This window comes from Stegodyphus dumicola, chromosome 7, assembly GCF_044657685.1.
Source record: "Stegodyphus dumicola isolate Sdum_Otavi_A_Nest chromosome 7, ASM4465768v1".
In the NCBI taxonomy this organism is placed as follows: domain Eukaryota; kingdom Metazoa; phylum Arthropoda; class Arachnida; order Araneae; family Eresidae; genus Stegodyphus; species Stegodyphus dumicola.
Genome location: NC_140774.1, coordinates 72,874,631 through 72,889,459, shown reverse-complemented (window position 1 = coordinate 72,889,459; position 14,829 = coordinate 72,874,631). Strand labels below are relative to the sequence as shown.

General features: G+C 34.0%; 1 protein-coding gene across 4 annotated transcripts in view; it reads left to right on the top strand.

Moving 5' to 3' along the window:
• LOC118189638 (potassium channel subfamily T member 1-like) overlaps positions 1 to 14,829 on the top strand; it is a 567,007-nt gene that overhangs the window by 456,689 nt on the left and 95,489 nt on the right. For all 4 annotated transcript variants that reach the window (XM_085820454.1, XM_085820457.1, XM_085820455.1 and 1 more), the window contains 5 exons: positions 2,292 to 2,397; positions 3,515 to 3,687; positions 5,081 to 5,152; positions 7,819 to 7,953; positions 11,359 to 11,470. In XM_085820454.1, coding sequence (XP_085676580.1) covers positions 2,292 to 2,397; positions 3,515 to 3,687; positions 5,081 to 5,152; positions 7,819 to 7,953; positions 11,359 to 11,470 — 598 coding nt within the window. The remainder of the gene's footprint in view (positions 1 to 2,291; positions 2,398 to 3,514; positions 3,688 to 5,080; positions 5,153 to 7,818; positions 7,954 to 11,358; positions 11,471 to 14,829) is intronic.

The following is a 14,829-nucleotide window of genomic DNA, read 5'->3' as shown; positions in this document are numbered from 1 at the left end:
AACTTCAGTCGCCGTAACAATTTAAATGACGGGAGCTATGACGAAGAGCCGAATAATTTAAATCTTATCGGAGCTGGTAAAATCTAGTAACGTGCCGCCATACGCAGAAACACGCTCGGTCTTACAATCCCAAAACCTCAATTTAAATCCTCTCAAACAGTTTTGCGTTCTGTTGAGGAACCGGAAAGGAGAAGTTATAGTAATGGTTTAAATCATAATAACTGGTTAATTTAAATAATAATGACCTTATATGTTTACAAATCAAATGATTGTTCAAATTAGAATAACTATGCTTAAATCATTCCTTTGTTTTCGTTTAGCTAGATCATCTGTGGAAAACGATCAATAAATGTATGATATAATCGCATTATCATTTAATTTACAAGGTCTGACATAATTATTACGCAGAAAGCGTAATAAAATGCAAAGGATTTGGAGTGCATCAACTTTCGATCAGAAATGCGTAGTTTCTTAAAAGTAACCGAAATCATCGCCTATGAATGTAGAAAACTACAAAGACATACTACACACTGCAAAGTGAAGGTTAGTATGGCAGCTGTAATTTTTTTTCCGTTCCGGGCTGTAATTTTTATGAGCTGTAATTTTTTTTCCAGTTCAATGCATTTACATCATCTTCATGTAAGCCTTTTATTCGTATTTACAGAGATTCAGTCAGCTAACGCAGGTCAAAATCAGTTTAAACTACAAAGCAATCAATCTCTCTCCTCACAGTTCGGTTAATCTTACACCCAAGATCTCTTCTCTGGCATCCCCGGAGCCAATAATATGCTCCAGATATTTCACAGTCAGTTTATACATCTAATTAAAACTGTCTATGTGACTGACATTAAGTGACCATATGACTGGCTTTGACTAAATGTCATGCTTACTGTATTAAAAATCCTACGTTGTCTAACACATTTCGCTACAGTAATAGAGTACCTCATAAAAGTTAAGTACGTGATGAAAATGATCAAATAGCTTATCGGCTGGTTTAATTGAGTCACGATGAGAAGATGCTAAACTCCAGTTTTGAGTCCAAAACCGATTTGTCCTTCAGAAATCATCCACATTTAAGCGTGAAATTAAGTTAGATTAATGACTATAGCTAAGCACACGAGGAATATATGTCTGAGAGAAAATAGGACTTCGTGGAGAACTTTCTAAGGGAAACAGGTTTGTTTTCAAGTAATGCATGTGGAAACCCAACCATGCTACCGGTGCTTTCGCCTGGGATCAAACTTGAGTCGAATTCTTAACATTCAGCAGTACTAACCACTCGGCCGCTGGTCGAGCCAAGCGTGAAGTCAAACTCATTCGTTTGCGCCTACGAGTTTCATTTGTCAAAAAAAGGTTTTTAATGTAATAATGTTAACACTGAATTTAGATGAAATTTATTTTCCCACTAAGAGTTCCCATCGGATTCTTAATGCTGAAGTCTTGTTGAGAGGTTCAGAACAGCAGAAATCATTAAAGAAGTAGTTAATTTCATTTATGTGAACCATTCTGTCATTTTTCGCTCCCGAAAACAATTCCAAAGAAATTAAAAATCTATTCAGAAAAGACTTATCAGGTCTTTGCACTATTTGTGAGACTATGTATTGCAACAATGGGTGAAAATTTCTATCTGATTAATGATAGCGCTAGAACAAGGCATTAAAACACAGGGATTGTTCTTAGTTTTTTTACAATGGTATGATAACGTAATTGCTACTCCCTAGACCTAAATAAAACCTTTGGGATAGTTTTCATAAAAGCTGTTTTTGCACGTCAACCTCCATCAGCTATTCTCCAAAAGTACAACTTCTTTTTCTTTAGAAACGACAATTATTTCCATTTTCATTGTTGAAAACCCCACTGAAAAGAAGAAATACCGACGCAAATTTTGTGCCAAAGCTACAAATAGCCACAAAATTTGATTGCCAAAAAGATCACATTCTATCTTAAAGCTATTCTTTATAGTGCTGAAAATCCTTTTCAGGTGCAGTAAGTGTTAAGCACTTTAAGGATTAATTGTATACATAAATATTTTTTAAATTTCATTTTTGCACACAAAAAAAATTTGGAACCAATGTACAAGATTTAGCGTTTATGAAATGTATGTGACATTTTTATCTCACGTCGATTTTATTCTTGAATGCTTAGAGCGTTGTGTAAGTAAATTTTACACTAACTATAAATAACCTAAAATGAGTATATTACGTAAACTGGGTGCAACTGAAATAAAATCATTTGTAATTAACGGAATATTTTGAAACTTCTGAAATTAGTTTATCTGTGTTTAATTTTAGAATTCTCCGTGGTTTTCCTCCTGTTTCTCCCTATGTTGGCGTGAGTCCTACTTTCTGTTATTTGCTCAAAGTCAAGAAACCACTCTGCTGTCTTCAGTTATCTCAGGTAAGAAGCTGTACAGTTTCGTTTCTATTTGAATGAACAAATTATTTGTTAATGTCTTTTAAATGAAAACTTAAATTTGCAACTGTCTGTTTTTTTTCGTAAATTCGGAATTTCGTATAACTTCAGGCGTTTAATCTTCGATAAAGATAGGCGAAATGTGTGCACAAATGTGTAAAAATTGGGCAAAGATTAATACGCATGATCTTCTAACCAGTGAGCACAAAATAATGGATATTTCATTAAGCAGCCATCCCCAAAAGAAACAGCTATATTTTTGTAGTAACCCTATAGAGCAGAAGGGTGGTTACAAGTGACTGAAAGATTTGTAAAGCAAGTAGTAGATATATTTGTTATAAATCAATGACCTGTTGTGATATCTGTAAACTGAAATGTCATGCTGGCAAAAGTAAGCCATACATATTAAAACATTTAGGAAACTTTATTAACGAAGCACTTCGGAATATTTGCGAGATATGCTGCAATAACCTGTTGATAGTCCTATTTCAGCATGTCTAAAAACGGTAAGAAGCTTATCTCAGGTAAGAATATCTTCAAGCAATTTTTGGTGAAGAGTGCGACTTTCCTATATTCTCCGAAAAGCTTAGAACCGTATATTGTGTTTCTGTGCTCAGTATGTTGCTAGTTACGCTTGAGTTTTTAGCAAAATAGAAGAGGCTATTTTAGCGAAATATTTTAATTACGGATTTCATCATCTTCAAGATATGCTTCTGATACTGAGAATGAAGGGAGCAGTTCTACATCGCGCAAATAAATTCAGAGTAACAAATCCATTAATTTTTACAATTATTAAAGAAGTAATACGTGTGTGTGTCTGTCTTTAAAAAAGAAACATAAAATTTAGAATGCTGAAATTGTGCGAGATTGAGAAAACGAAAAGATTAATTATATTTATAATTATTTGAAAACGAAACATTCGACAAAAGTGACAGCAAAGGAGAGCCTAGTTTAATGAAATGAAAATAAGTAAGGGTGGCTCATTTTATTTCCAACTAAAAATTACGGAACATGAACTTTCTTTCAGTGCGTTGGTAAAATCTGAATAGTGATTAGATAGAAATTTGCCTGAAATTATTTGCATGGCTCCGTATCGTTGCAGGTCTGCGATCATTGCACGTTCCGTACAGCAAAGAATTACAACTGGCCAAATCGCTGCATCATTCTGGCTGCAGACTACGCCAGCAATGGCATATACAATTTCATCGTTCCTCTCAGAGCTCATTTCCACAGTCCCCAAACGCTCAGGCCCATCGTATTGCTCCTCGAAAAGAAGTAAGTGGAAATCCTCTTAGCTCTGTATCCCAGACGCAAACACTGTAATTCAATACATATAAGGGTACTTATGGGCTTTGTTTATAACATATTCTTTCATTTACTAAGCTTCTCAAAAGAAGTAGAGAAGTTTATGGAATTATTATCAAAGTTGTGCACGAAGGGATTCTGTAAATCTATGAAAATTATAGTATCGTATAACCTGCACAATTTAAAAATAACGCTTATCATTACACTTCATAGTCATTACGCTTTTATGAGTTAGAATGTTTCTTTTCCCTGCGTTCTCGTAACTAAGCTCTGATGTGTTTACTTCTTTGCTTTGAGTCGTTCACCCTTGATAAACACAACAGTTGAACAAGCATGAGTATCGCCGTTTTTAGCATCATCTTCTTATAATCTGTCTACGCATCTTTTATTCATATGAAAGGTCAATTCCATTCGTAGAGAAAACATCTCCAAACTATCATCAGGCTTTTCAATAGTGTTTTTCTATTTTATATTCTTTTATACTATTTTCTATTTCTTCTTTTATGTAATTTTAATTCTTAATGAATCTTAGAACAGTTGCAAAGACATTAGGTATTTTTTTAGGCAGGAGAAGTGAAAATTGAGCAACGCCTTCGCCGGGTATCGAACCGCGGACCTCTGGAATGCGCGCCCAGCATGCAGACCACCACACCACGAAGGCAAGCCAAGGCGGCGGGAGAAATACCTTATATACTTCCCCTTTTAAAGCCAACTGGGGTTTTTAGGCGACCCAATCGCCAAATCCTGGGTGTAGAGAATCATCATCCACACCCTTTTATTTCGGGCGCCACTGTAGACACATTAGATTAATTGGAAGCAGGAGACTTGAAAAATGAGCAACACCTTCGCCGGGAATCGAACCATGAGCCTCTGGAATGCGCGCAAGAAACCATGCGAAATACACATAATGTTTACAAAGTTTCTGTCATTACTGTATTTATTTTCGATGCTTTCTTTGCTTTTATATTTACCTGAATTCGCACATATACTTTTCTCGCATCGTACTTAAAATCCACTACCTTTATTCCCTTTATGTAAGTTTAGTTTCAAATGTTTTAACCATTTGCATTTATTGTTAATAAGTCTTTGTGTATAACTGTTTATATTTTAACTTTATTTTTATAATTTGTTCTTTTATAAAGAGTTTGCTTAAACGCTTCATAAACCTGTTTGGTTAAACGCTTTAAAAAAGACCTATTAAGCAGCGCTAGTTCATGATCAAACCGTAGCTTATATATATTTTAAAGTAGAAAGGCATTTCGATGCGCACAATTTCAAAAGTCGTAAAATATTGATCATTTGATTTCGCTTTAAATTAAGTAAATATTGTTCCGTCTTTTTATTTTATTTTATTTTATTTTAGACCTCATCCTGCATTCTTGGATGCCATTTCTTGGTTTCCGCTCGTGTACTGGATGCTTGGATCCATAGACGAGTAAGTGCTGCAGTTTTCCTCTATTATGAGGGGCTTGGGAAATTTTCAAGAAAGGTAAAAGAACATCATGTAAATGAAAAAAGCTGTTAAATTAATCTATTCGACTGAATTTCAGGGAATAAAAGTACTAATATCGGTTATATTTGCTTAAACAGAAACTGAGAGCATAAAAGCAACAGTACAGCTACATTACACATGGTGATTTTAAAATACATAGCAAAAATGTAAAAGTAGAGAAAGATAACCAAAATAAGCAGATTTTGTAATGGATTGCTTAGTTTGACCAATATATGCTACCTTGCCAGTGTGGTTTAATATATATTAGTCAAACTAAGAGAACCTTAAAACTTCGCCCTAAGGAATATGAATCATATATTAGGAAAATGAAATATGCAAATCCTCTGTTACTCAAATTGTTTCAAAAAATCATAGTTTCCATATTTCTGAAGCCATAATTATTCAAAAAACTTGACTGGCATGAAGACAAAATGATTAAATTTGTAAGCAGTTTGGAAGTTTACAGGAGTGCGAAATCAGTAGAAACTGCTACCACTCCTGAAGCTAGAACGGCCCTTACCCGGTTAGGCATGGAGCCGAACTAGGCTTGAGTGATAGAAATGGGCAACTCATTCCATGCTACTTCAAGTGTATGGCACACTTCATGAACCGTATTATCTGGAGAGTGCTGGCGGGCTAGTCTCTCAGCAACTCATGACCAGATGTTTTCATTGGGTGACATATCTGGAAACCCTTCAGACCAGGGCAGCAATCGAATACCCTGTGTATCGAGGAAGGTCAGAACATGACGTGCAACATGTGGTCTGGTATTATCTTGTTGGAAGATGGCGTTTGGCAGGCCTCGGAGATAGGACACAACCACTGGACGTACGATATCAGAAATGTACCGATTTGTGTTCAAATTACCGTCGATCCGAACTAGAGATATGCGTGTCGTGTACTGAATGATTACCCAAACCATCACACCAGGTTCACGGCACCTATGCTGATTTCAAGTGCAAGGAGGCGACGTGCGGTTTCCTCAGGGCCTCCAGACACGTATACGACGTATACGGCCATCAGAATACTGCACGTAGAAGCAGGACTCGTCTGAAAAGACAACATTGTGCCACTCTTGTATCCAGCTTTGTCGTTCAACGCATCAGAATCGCTGTATCCCTCTACTCTGCATTGACAAGGAAAACCGAAAAAATGGTTTCCGTGTTGATACTGAGCGTGCTGGAAACATGTCCATTTCCTGACTAATGGTCCATAATGACTAATATGTGTAGCTGTACGGTTTTTCAGGCCAGACCTCGCAGTATGTCTGTCCTCTCAGGAGTTCGTCGGGCGAGCGTTGAGATCCTGCATGCCATTCAGTATGACCCTCTGTTACACATTGATTCCATATTCGTATGACAGTGGTTGGATGTTTACCAGTGTGACGGGTGATATCAAGGAGCAATGATCCACACTCTCGATGGGCAACGATCCTGCCTCTATCGAATTCCAACACTTGCTAGTAAGCATTTTATCTTCTTGTTCGGGGCATAACACGATATTCTGAGCAACCTCCGACCTTACAAAGAGCTTTTCGAATGAGAAATCCAACACACAACTTTTTTTTTTATGCTTCAAATGTCGTTTCTCCCTTCTGCGTCGTCTAAATGCGCTGAAATACTAATTTGCATATCCCAAACTCTTTTTACTTTCATGCTATTTTGACGTTCGTTAGATCATTCCTTCCTGGTGCTGCAAGTTTAATGGCCAACAGTGTAGTTTTAATTTTTCATTAATAGACGTCGCCAGCAGCTGCTTGTTTTTATTGGGAGGGGAGGTTTGATGGAACTTCCTCAAATTTTCTAATGTATTATTTTCGGTGGTATCGCATGAGCACAAACTTATCTTTCGTCATTTTCACTCCAGAAGGTGAAGAAGAGGGTTTCGTACTAAAACCTTCGAAACTACACTGGAAATTTATAAAATTAAGCGTTTATTGCAGTCTGAATTTCTAATAGGCATGAAATCGCTGGATAACCCAATGCCAGTGGAACATTTAAAAGCCCTTATCAGAAAAGATATTCAGATATTTCTAAAGAAATGCCATTTCTGCTATCTATGAATCTCATCTCGCCTCAGCTAGTATTCAGTAATATCTACCACATTCAGTATGTATTATAAAATGCTTCGTGGTTTTTTTTTTTTTTTTTTTTTTTTTTTTTTTTTAAGTACAGCGGCATGTGGATTGGTGAATTAGTATTTTAGTTTTTCTTATTTTCCTAAGGAATGAGTCCCATGATAATGAGTGATTAATGTTCTGGGCACTTAGGATGTAAGAGCCAAATCTATGCCTTGCATAGAAAAGCTAAGTATTCATAATCATTTGAAATGTACTTCAAGTATTAGATTCCTGTTTAATCAGCTCTCCTACGTCAATAACTTTGGATAAAACGATCAACTGAATTAATTTTTCCAAGAAAAGGAATTTACAATTCCTATTCTTAGTTTCTTAGCAAAATAAGAGATGACAATAGTTATTCCCGAATAATAAATCCTTTCTGAAGCCTTTTTGAAGAAGATAATTTTAAGAAAAACACAGGTACAATAGTACTTAAAATTATTTTCTTTTGGGCATGCTTTACGCTAAGTGTTTTTTCTCTCTTTTACAGCTTAGATGACCTGTTGCGTGCGGGCATCAATCTGGCTGACAGCGTGGTAGTCGTCAACAAAGAATCTTCCAATTCTGCCGAAGAAGATTACCTGGCAGATTGTAACACCATTGTAGCCGTTCAAACAATGTTCAAGTATGTACGATGCTCCACTGCTAAATTCCGCTAATGCAATGTTCCGTTTTTGTGTATTTTAATGTATAAACTGTGGTTACAGGTCATGGTAAAGCAATCTCCCAATTTAATTATTACACTTGTCTGTATATATCAAAACTACATTAGCGGTACTAGTATTCATTGCATCGCATTATGTTTTTCTACATTTTCTCTCCTAATTGTTCTACTAGTAAGATTTTCAGCTACTACACTGTTGCATGCGCTTGGGTTCGCAATCAATTGAATGATGATAGTTTAATAAAATTTGTTTTACCGAAAACAATACTTAACAATTCTGGAATTTTCCAAAAAAAAAAAATACTCTCATAGTATCACTGCTCTTCACAGTGTCACAGAGTGCAATTAGTAACTACACTTCAAACTATTAAGAACATTAAACCCAACGTAATACGAAACTCATCCAAAAGGCGGAGGTCTCACGGATATCTCAATACTCTGAATTCAGATCTGAATTAAAAACTGAGAGCAAATGCTCTCTACAGTCTTACATAGCATTAACCGTCCGCCTGGAAATCTCTAGCAAATTTTATTTCCTGAAATTATTGGAAGGCATATGAGGGCCAGATACGGCTGCAGTTACATAAGGATTCATTACAATTATTCAGTTACAATATCTGTTACAATTGTACAGGGGCCGGACCGAAATGCCGCCGAATGGTCGCCTAGTTTGGTGACTTTTGCCGATTTCACACCAGATTTGGCGGCAGAAATTAGTCTCCAAAAAACAGCGCCAGCATGACAATATCTCGCCCAATTCGCGAGATATTTACTCTATGTTAAATAGACTTGCCCCTGCATTTTTACGTTTCCGGCAAAGTTTTGCTTCTTTAGATTTTCATGTTACATTATACCAAAAAAATACTACAATTTCACGTATAATTTCATCAAAAATTATTCACATATATACAAAATTCGCAACAATACTACGCTCTTTAATAGCATATTCCCCATAAATATCCATAAATCTTTGAAAATATAATACGATCTTAATGTAATTAATAATAAATAAAATAAAATACACTAATAAATACATTCCTAATACCATATTTCAATAAAGAAAGATCGCAGGTCACCGATGCTATTATTAGTAACAGAAGTTTAATGTTCTTTTATGTTACTTGACATTAGTTCCTACCTTCATTGGCTAGTTTGTTCATTACATCTGGTGATTTAATGTTAAATCTTTTAAATATCCAGTCAGTGTTTTGAGGATGTTTCAGATGATTGGGTCTCCCTGTTCGTCGCATATGAAAATGACGAAAAAAAGAAATGTGTAGGGAAGATGCCATGACCTGCTACATACTGGGTAAGAAACACAAATCATGCAGTTAACTACATAAAATATTTCAGATAATGGAGTTTTATGGCCGACATTGCTAATTCAACCCAATGGATGGCTGCGACATAATTATCGTGAAACTAAAAAATCTAATGTGTACACCATATGACTTCCTTAAACGGAATATTAAATTATACGCAATTTTCCTGCATTTCGTTTAAACATATTGAATTAACAGTTAACGAATTTTGAATTAAATATACTTCGGCAATAGAGCATAAACCACAATATAATAAAATGTACTCTTTAACGTTCACCATATTTATTTACCATAGCAACACTTTGGCGCTAGGTTCACATAACAACGTTACATCTCATTCATTTTATAACTCAGAGTGCACAAAAATTATATCATCTCAAGAATTACCATATGTTCTATTCAAATACTATAATAAATCTAAAACGATATATAAAAGAAATTAAACAAATAAAAATGAAACAGTTTTTCACAGACGATTAAGCGCTGCTTACCTAATGCGCTACTGATTAATTCAGTTCGCTTCAAGGCAAAAATACGTAAAAATTCTAAATATTTTCATTAAAAATTGAAAAATGTAGAAAAACATAAAAAACCAAGTACAGTTAAAACAATTAAAATTACAGTTTCTACGCAAAAACAAGCAATTCGGCCATCGGACAAGAAAGCATATTTTTCGGTGCACAAAACTGAAAGTTTACTTTTGGTCTCACTCGGCAAAAACACACTGAAGGCGTATAAACTGATTTAATTTGTTGAGACGCTATGCTGAGTCAATATATGAGATAATTTAATAACTTAAATGATAAGTCCAGAATGGATTAAGCATAATTTAATTCGCAATAATAAAAGCAGACGTTACGCTGTTGTTGCGAAGCTTAGTTTCTCTAGATTGGCAACAAATCCAATATACTTTTAAGTTTCAAATATAAACAAATATGGTTGGTGTGGCAAACAAATTAGGGTTAGCCGCACTTAAACAACTTAGAAATTGTGATAATTCTATAACTATAACATGTAGGTTAACTAAAGGCAGAAAACCCTTAACCGGAAGAAAATGAACAGCATAATTCAATCATTTTTAAAGCAAAAAATGCACAATTTACAAACATATGAGAGTAAAGAAACTGAGCTCACTGAGCCGAATAACAGAGTGATATATATATGCATATATTTATATACTTTTAGTGAGGTGGATTGCAACCAAAAAGGGAAGTGCACATCTACATGTTATAGCAGTCCTATATGCAAAATTTGAGCGTTCTGAGGCTATTCGTTTTTGAGTTATGCGAGATACATACATACATACGTACGTACGTACGTACAGACGAAATAAAGTCTCTTCAGAATCCATTTTAAATCAGTTTTATAATTTTTTTAGAGGAAAAGAGTCTTTTATTCTGTCCTTATGTACAGATGTCACGCAAAAGCATTGTTAAATTGCATTCGATAGCGATCAAAATGGATATTTTCGGTGAAATATGATACCCGAAATTTTTCGCGATTACAATACTTAAATACATTTTTACTTCCTTTACTTCGTACAAGGAAGTAAAAATGTGAATCCTTTTGTGGTAATCACTGATTACGATGACCAACTTTGGAAGCAACCAGCATCTCTGCGTGCCTATATAAATACCGATAAGACCACTTAAACAGAAAATCAAAATCATCCGGTACCACAGTTGTCATTTCAAGCGAATTAGGTAAATACTTATATAAATCAGACTTGATTCTTTTCAGCTCTAGCAAACACAATAGAAAAAAAATGTTCACCTAATTAATCTCCAAAGACTTATTCTATCGCCTTAAATGCATGCAGAAGCGTTTCGCATGCTGAATCAGGTTGTTGCTCCTGATAAGCAAAATTTTGGGAACTTAGCGTCGACAGATTGATGCCATTGCTCGATTTACTTATCCCTGAGATATCCACTCGGTAGTTTGCATATAGCCATAAATCTTAAAGTTATTTGGGGTTTAAAATTCTGATTGGTATTTATATCCTTTTATTTTTTAGTTATATTCTCCTTTTGCTGTCATTTTGCAGATTGTTTCCGAGTGTCCGTATCATCACAGAACTGAGCCAGTCTTGCAACATGCGTTTCATGCAATTTAGAGCGAGGGATGCCTATGCCCTACATCTATCTAAAATGGAAAAGGTAAGACTGTGCTGTATAATTCTAAATTTATGCAACAGAACTCCAGTTACTCGGAATCCAGTACTTGGAACTTTTGACTATTTAGACGACATTTTTTTTTTCACTTTCTAACCAAATAAAATTAAGATTGTTACTAATTTGCTTAGTCTTTTAATTTTCTGCCTATAATTAAATAATGTAAAAGATAATCATTATACATATTATTTATCTCGTAAAACTCTTTTGTTCTATTTGTATGTGCAAAGAAATCTGATGAAAATAAATATTCTATTTTTGTTGGTTCTTGACGAATATTAATCCTTTTGTAAAAAATTTTACTAAAGGAGATAGTCAGGCTTCATGAAAACCTAATTCAATCATCAAACCACAGAGCTTTGTCTAGTATAGTGATAAAGAGCAAAGAAACAAAGCAGAAGGATTCGGGCGGCTCAATTTGTAGAAGAACTTATTCTTCCCTCTCTTCGATAATTTCATTATTTTAGGTACATTATTTTGTTTTGCATATTAGTAATTATGTGGATTCAAATAGCCATAAATTCACTTTTTATTGAATATTTCAACAACAGAAGGCATAATAATTATATTACAATAAAACAAAGTATAATGCAGTAAAATGCTAACTGATGACGCTTTTACGACCAAACACAAATGCACAGATCATTCACGTTCAGGCCCAACAGCGGCCGAGCGGTAAAGTCACTGAACGCTGGTAGTTCGGTCCGAGGTTCGAATCTCGCGAACGGGCTGGCTGCATGGTGTTTTCGTGGTTTTTCCCATGTGTAAGATGTATACTGTTATATATGTAACTATAACTGTATCTATTATTATCTTTAATCATAACTGTAATATAGAATAGTAGATGAGCAATGTAGAATAAACGATGTTTGTGTACATCTTGTAATCATCACTGAGCACATACCCAACACATATAAAATACAACACATGGCGCAGCCGAAGGTAGATTAAAAAGAAAATCTTTTTTGAAGAACCATGCAGCGTGGGTAAAGATATTCTAAACAAAAACATGATGGGAAGTTGTTTACTGAGAAATCGAAACTTATATCGCTGGTAAGTGCGTTGTTTATTTTTATTGGAAGAGGCTAAAAATACGTATATATAAACTATTTAAAGACCTAAATTAAATATGGATGGATTAAAGCCACCAAGTAATCTAAGTTTCGAAGGAAATTTAAGCGAAAATTGGAAGAAATGGAAACAAAAATTCCAAATTTATATGTTAGCGTCTGGTGGTATTACTAAATCACCTGAAATTAAAGTAGCTATTTTGTTGCATATTATTGGTGAAGAAGCACTTGAAAAGTTTAATTCTTTTAATTTAAGTGAAGAAGATAAGAAGGATGTTGACAAAGTAATTGAAGCTTTCGAAAATTTTTGCATACCGAAAGCAAACGAAAGTGTAGATAGACATATATTTTTCTGTCGAACACAACATGTAGGTGAATCGTTTGATGACTTTCTAACCGATTTAAAGAAATTAAGTAGCAACTGTGGATTTGCAGAATTAAAAGATAAATTAATAAAAGATAGAATAGTAAGTGGAATTCTAAATAAAAATCTCAAAGATAGATTATTAAGGGAAGATCAGTTAACATTGGGGAAATGTATTAAAATGTGTAAAGCTTCTGAATTAGCAGAACTTCAACTGAAAACTTTAACTGAAGAAAATAAAATAGAGACTGAAGAAAATAAAATAGAAGCGATCAAACGTAATAAATTTCCACCTTCAAAGGAAAAAAGTCAGCCTTGTAAGAAAAACTAGCATGTAAAACAAAAGCAACAAAGTACTAATTCTTCTTCAAACTATCAAGGAAATAAGTACAATAATCCAAAACCATGTAGAAAATGTGGAACTTTTCATAAGTTATACAACTGTTCTGTTTATAATAAGATTTGCTTGTACTGTAAAAAGAAAATTCACTTTTCTAAAATGTGCACTTAAAAAATGTTAATGTTTAAAGAATAATTTAGAGCATGAGTTACATAATAATGGTAATGAATATATTTTAGGGTCAGTAGAAGATACAAATCCATTTTCTAAAATTAAAACAGAATAGTTTGAAAAACTAAAAGTAAACATATCTAAACATTTATTTGTTAAGTTGGATACTGGAGCTCAGTGTAATGTGCCCCCATTGCTTAAATTTAAACAATTAAATTTAAGAGAGAAATGTTTGACTAAATCAAAAGTCACTTTAAATAATTACAATGGTACTACAATTGATGTAGTCGGAAAATGTAAATTATTATGTGAGACATCGAAAGGGGACAAGGATGAAGTAGAATTTCAAGTCGTAGCATGTGATAAAACTGTTCCAGCTATTTTAGGTTTACCTACATTGCAAAAATTAAACCTAATTCAAAGGATTTGTACAGTAAATCCTGATTCCAATGAAAAGTTACCAGAATCTTTAAAAGGATATCAAGATTTGTTTAAAGGAACTGGGAATTTAACTGGATATACATATCATATTAAATTAAAACCAGGAGCTGTTGGTAAAACAGAGCCCTGTAGGAAAATTCCACTTAGCTTATTAAATCCATTAAAAAGGGAATTAGCAAGAATGGAAAAAGATGGTATTATAAAGAAAGTTAACCAACAAACAGAATTCGTGAATTCATTAGTGGTAGTAAGGAAAAAGGATGGTAATTTAAGAGTGTGTTTAGATCCTCAGCACCTTAACCAAAATACATTGAGAGAACATTATCACATACCAACCTTTGAAGAAATTTCATCTCAAATGACAAATGCAAAGGTCTTTAGTATTTTAGATGCAAATAAAGCATTTTGGCAAATTAAACTGTCAGATTCAAGTTGTGAATTTACTACATTTAACACTCCGTTTGGTAGATATTGTTTTTTGAGGTTGCCATATGGACTGAGTTCATCACCAGAAGTTTTCCACAGAAGTTTTTCTGAAATTTTTAGTGATTTAGAAGGAGTTCAAATATATATAGATGACTTATTAGTTTGGGGTAAAGATAAAAAAGAACATGATTTAAAATTAAAGAAGTTGTTGGACAGAGCCAGAGAAAAGAATGTTAAATTTAATTTAAATAAATGTAAATTTGGGTTGAATGAAGTGAAATATATGGGACATATATTTTCTAAAGATGGTTTAAAACCAGATGAAGACAAAATTAAGGCTATTCTAGATATAAAACCACCAAAAAATGTGAAAGAATTAGAAACTTTCTTAGAAATGATTACATATGTTTCTAGATTTATACCTAATATATCAGAATTGACATCATGTTTAAGAGATTTGTTGAAAAAACAAGTTATCTGGAACTGGAATGCAACACATGAAAAAGCATTTAGAAGACTAAAAGATGTCTTA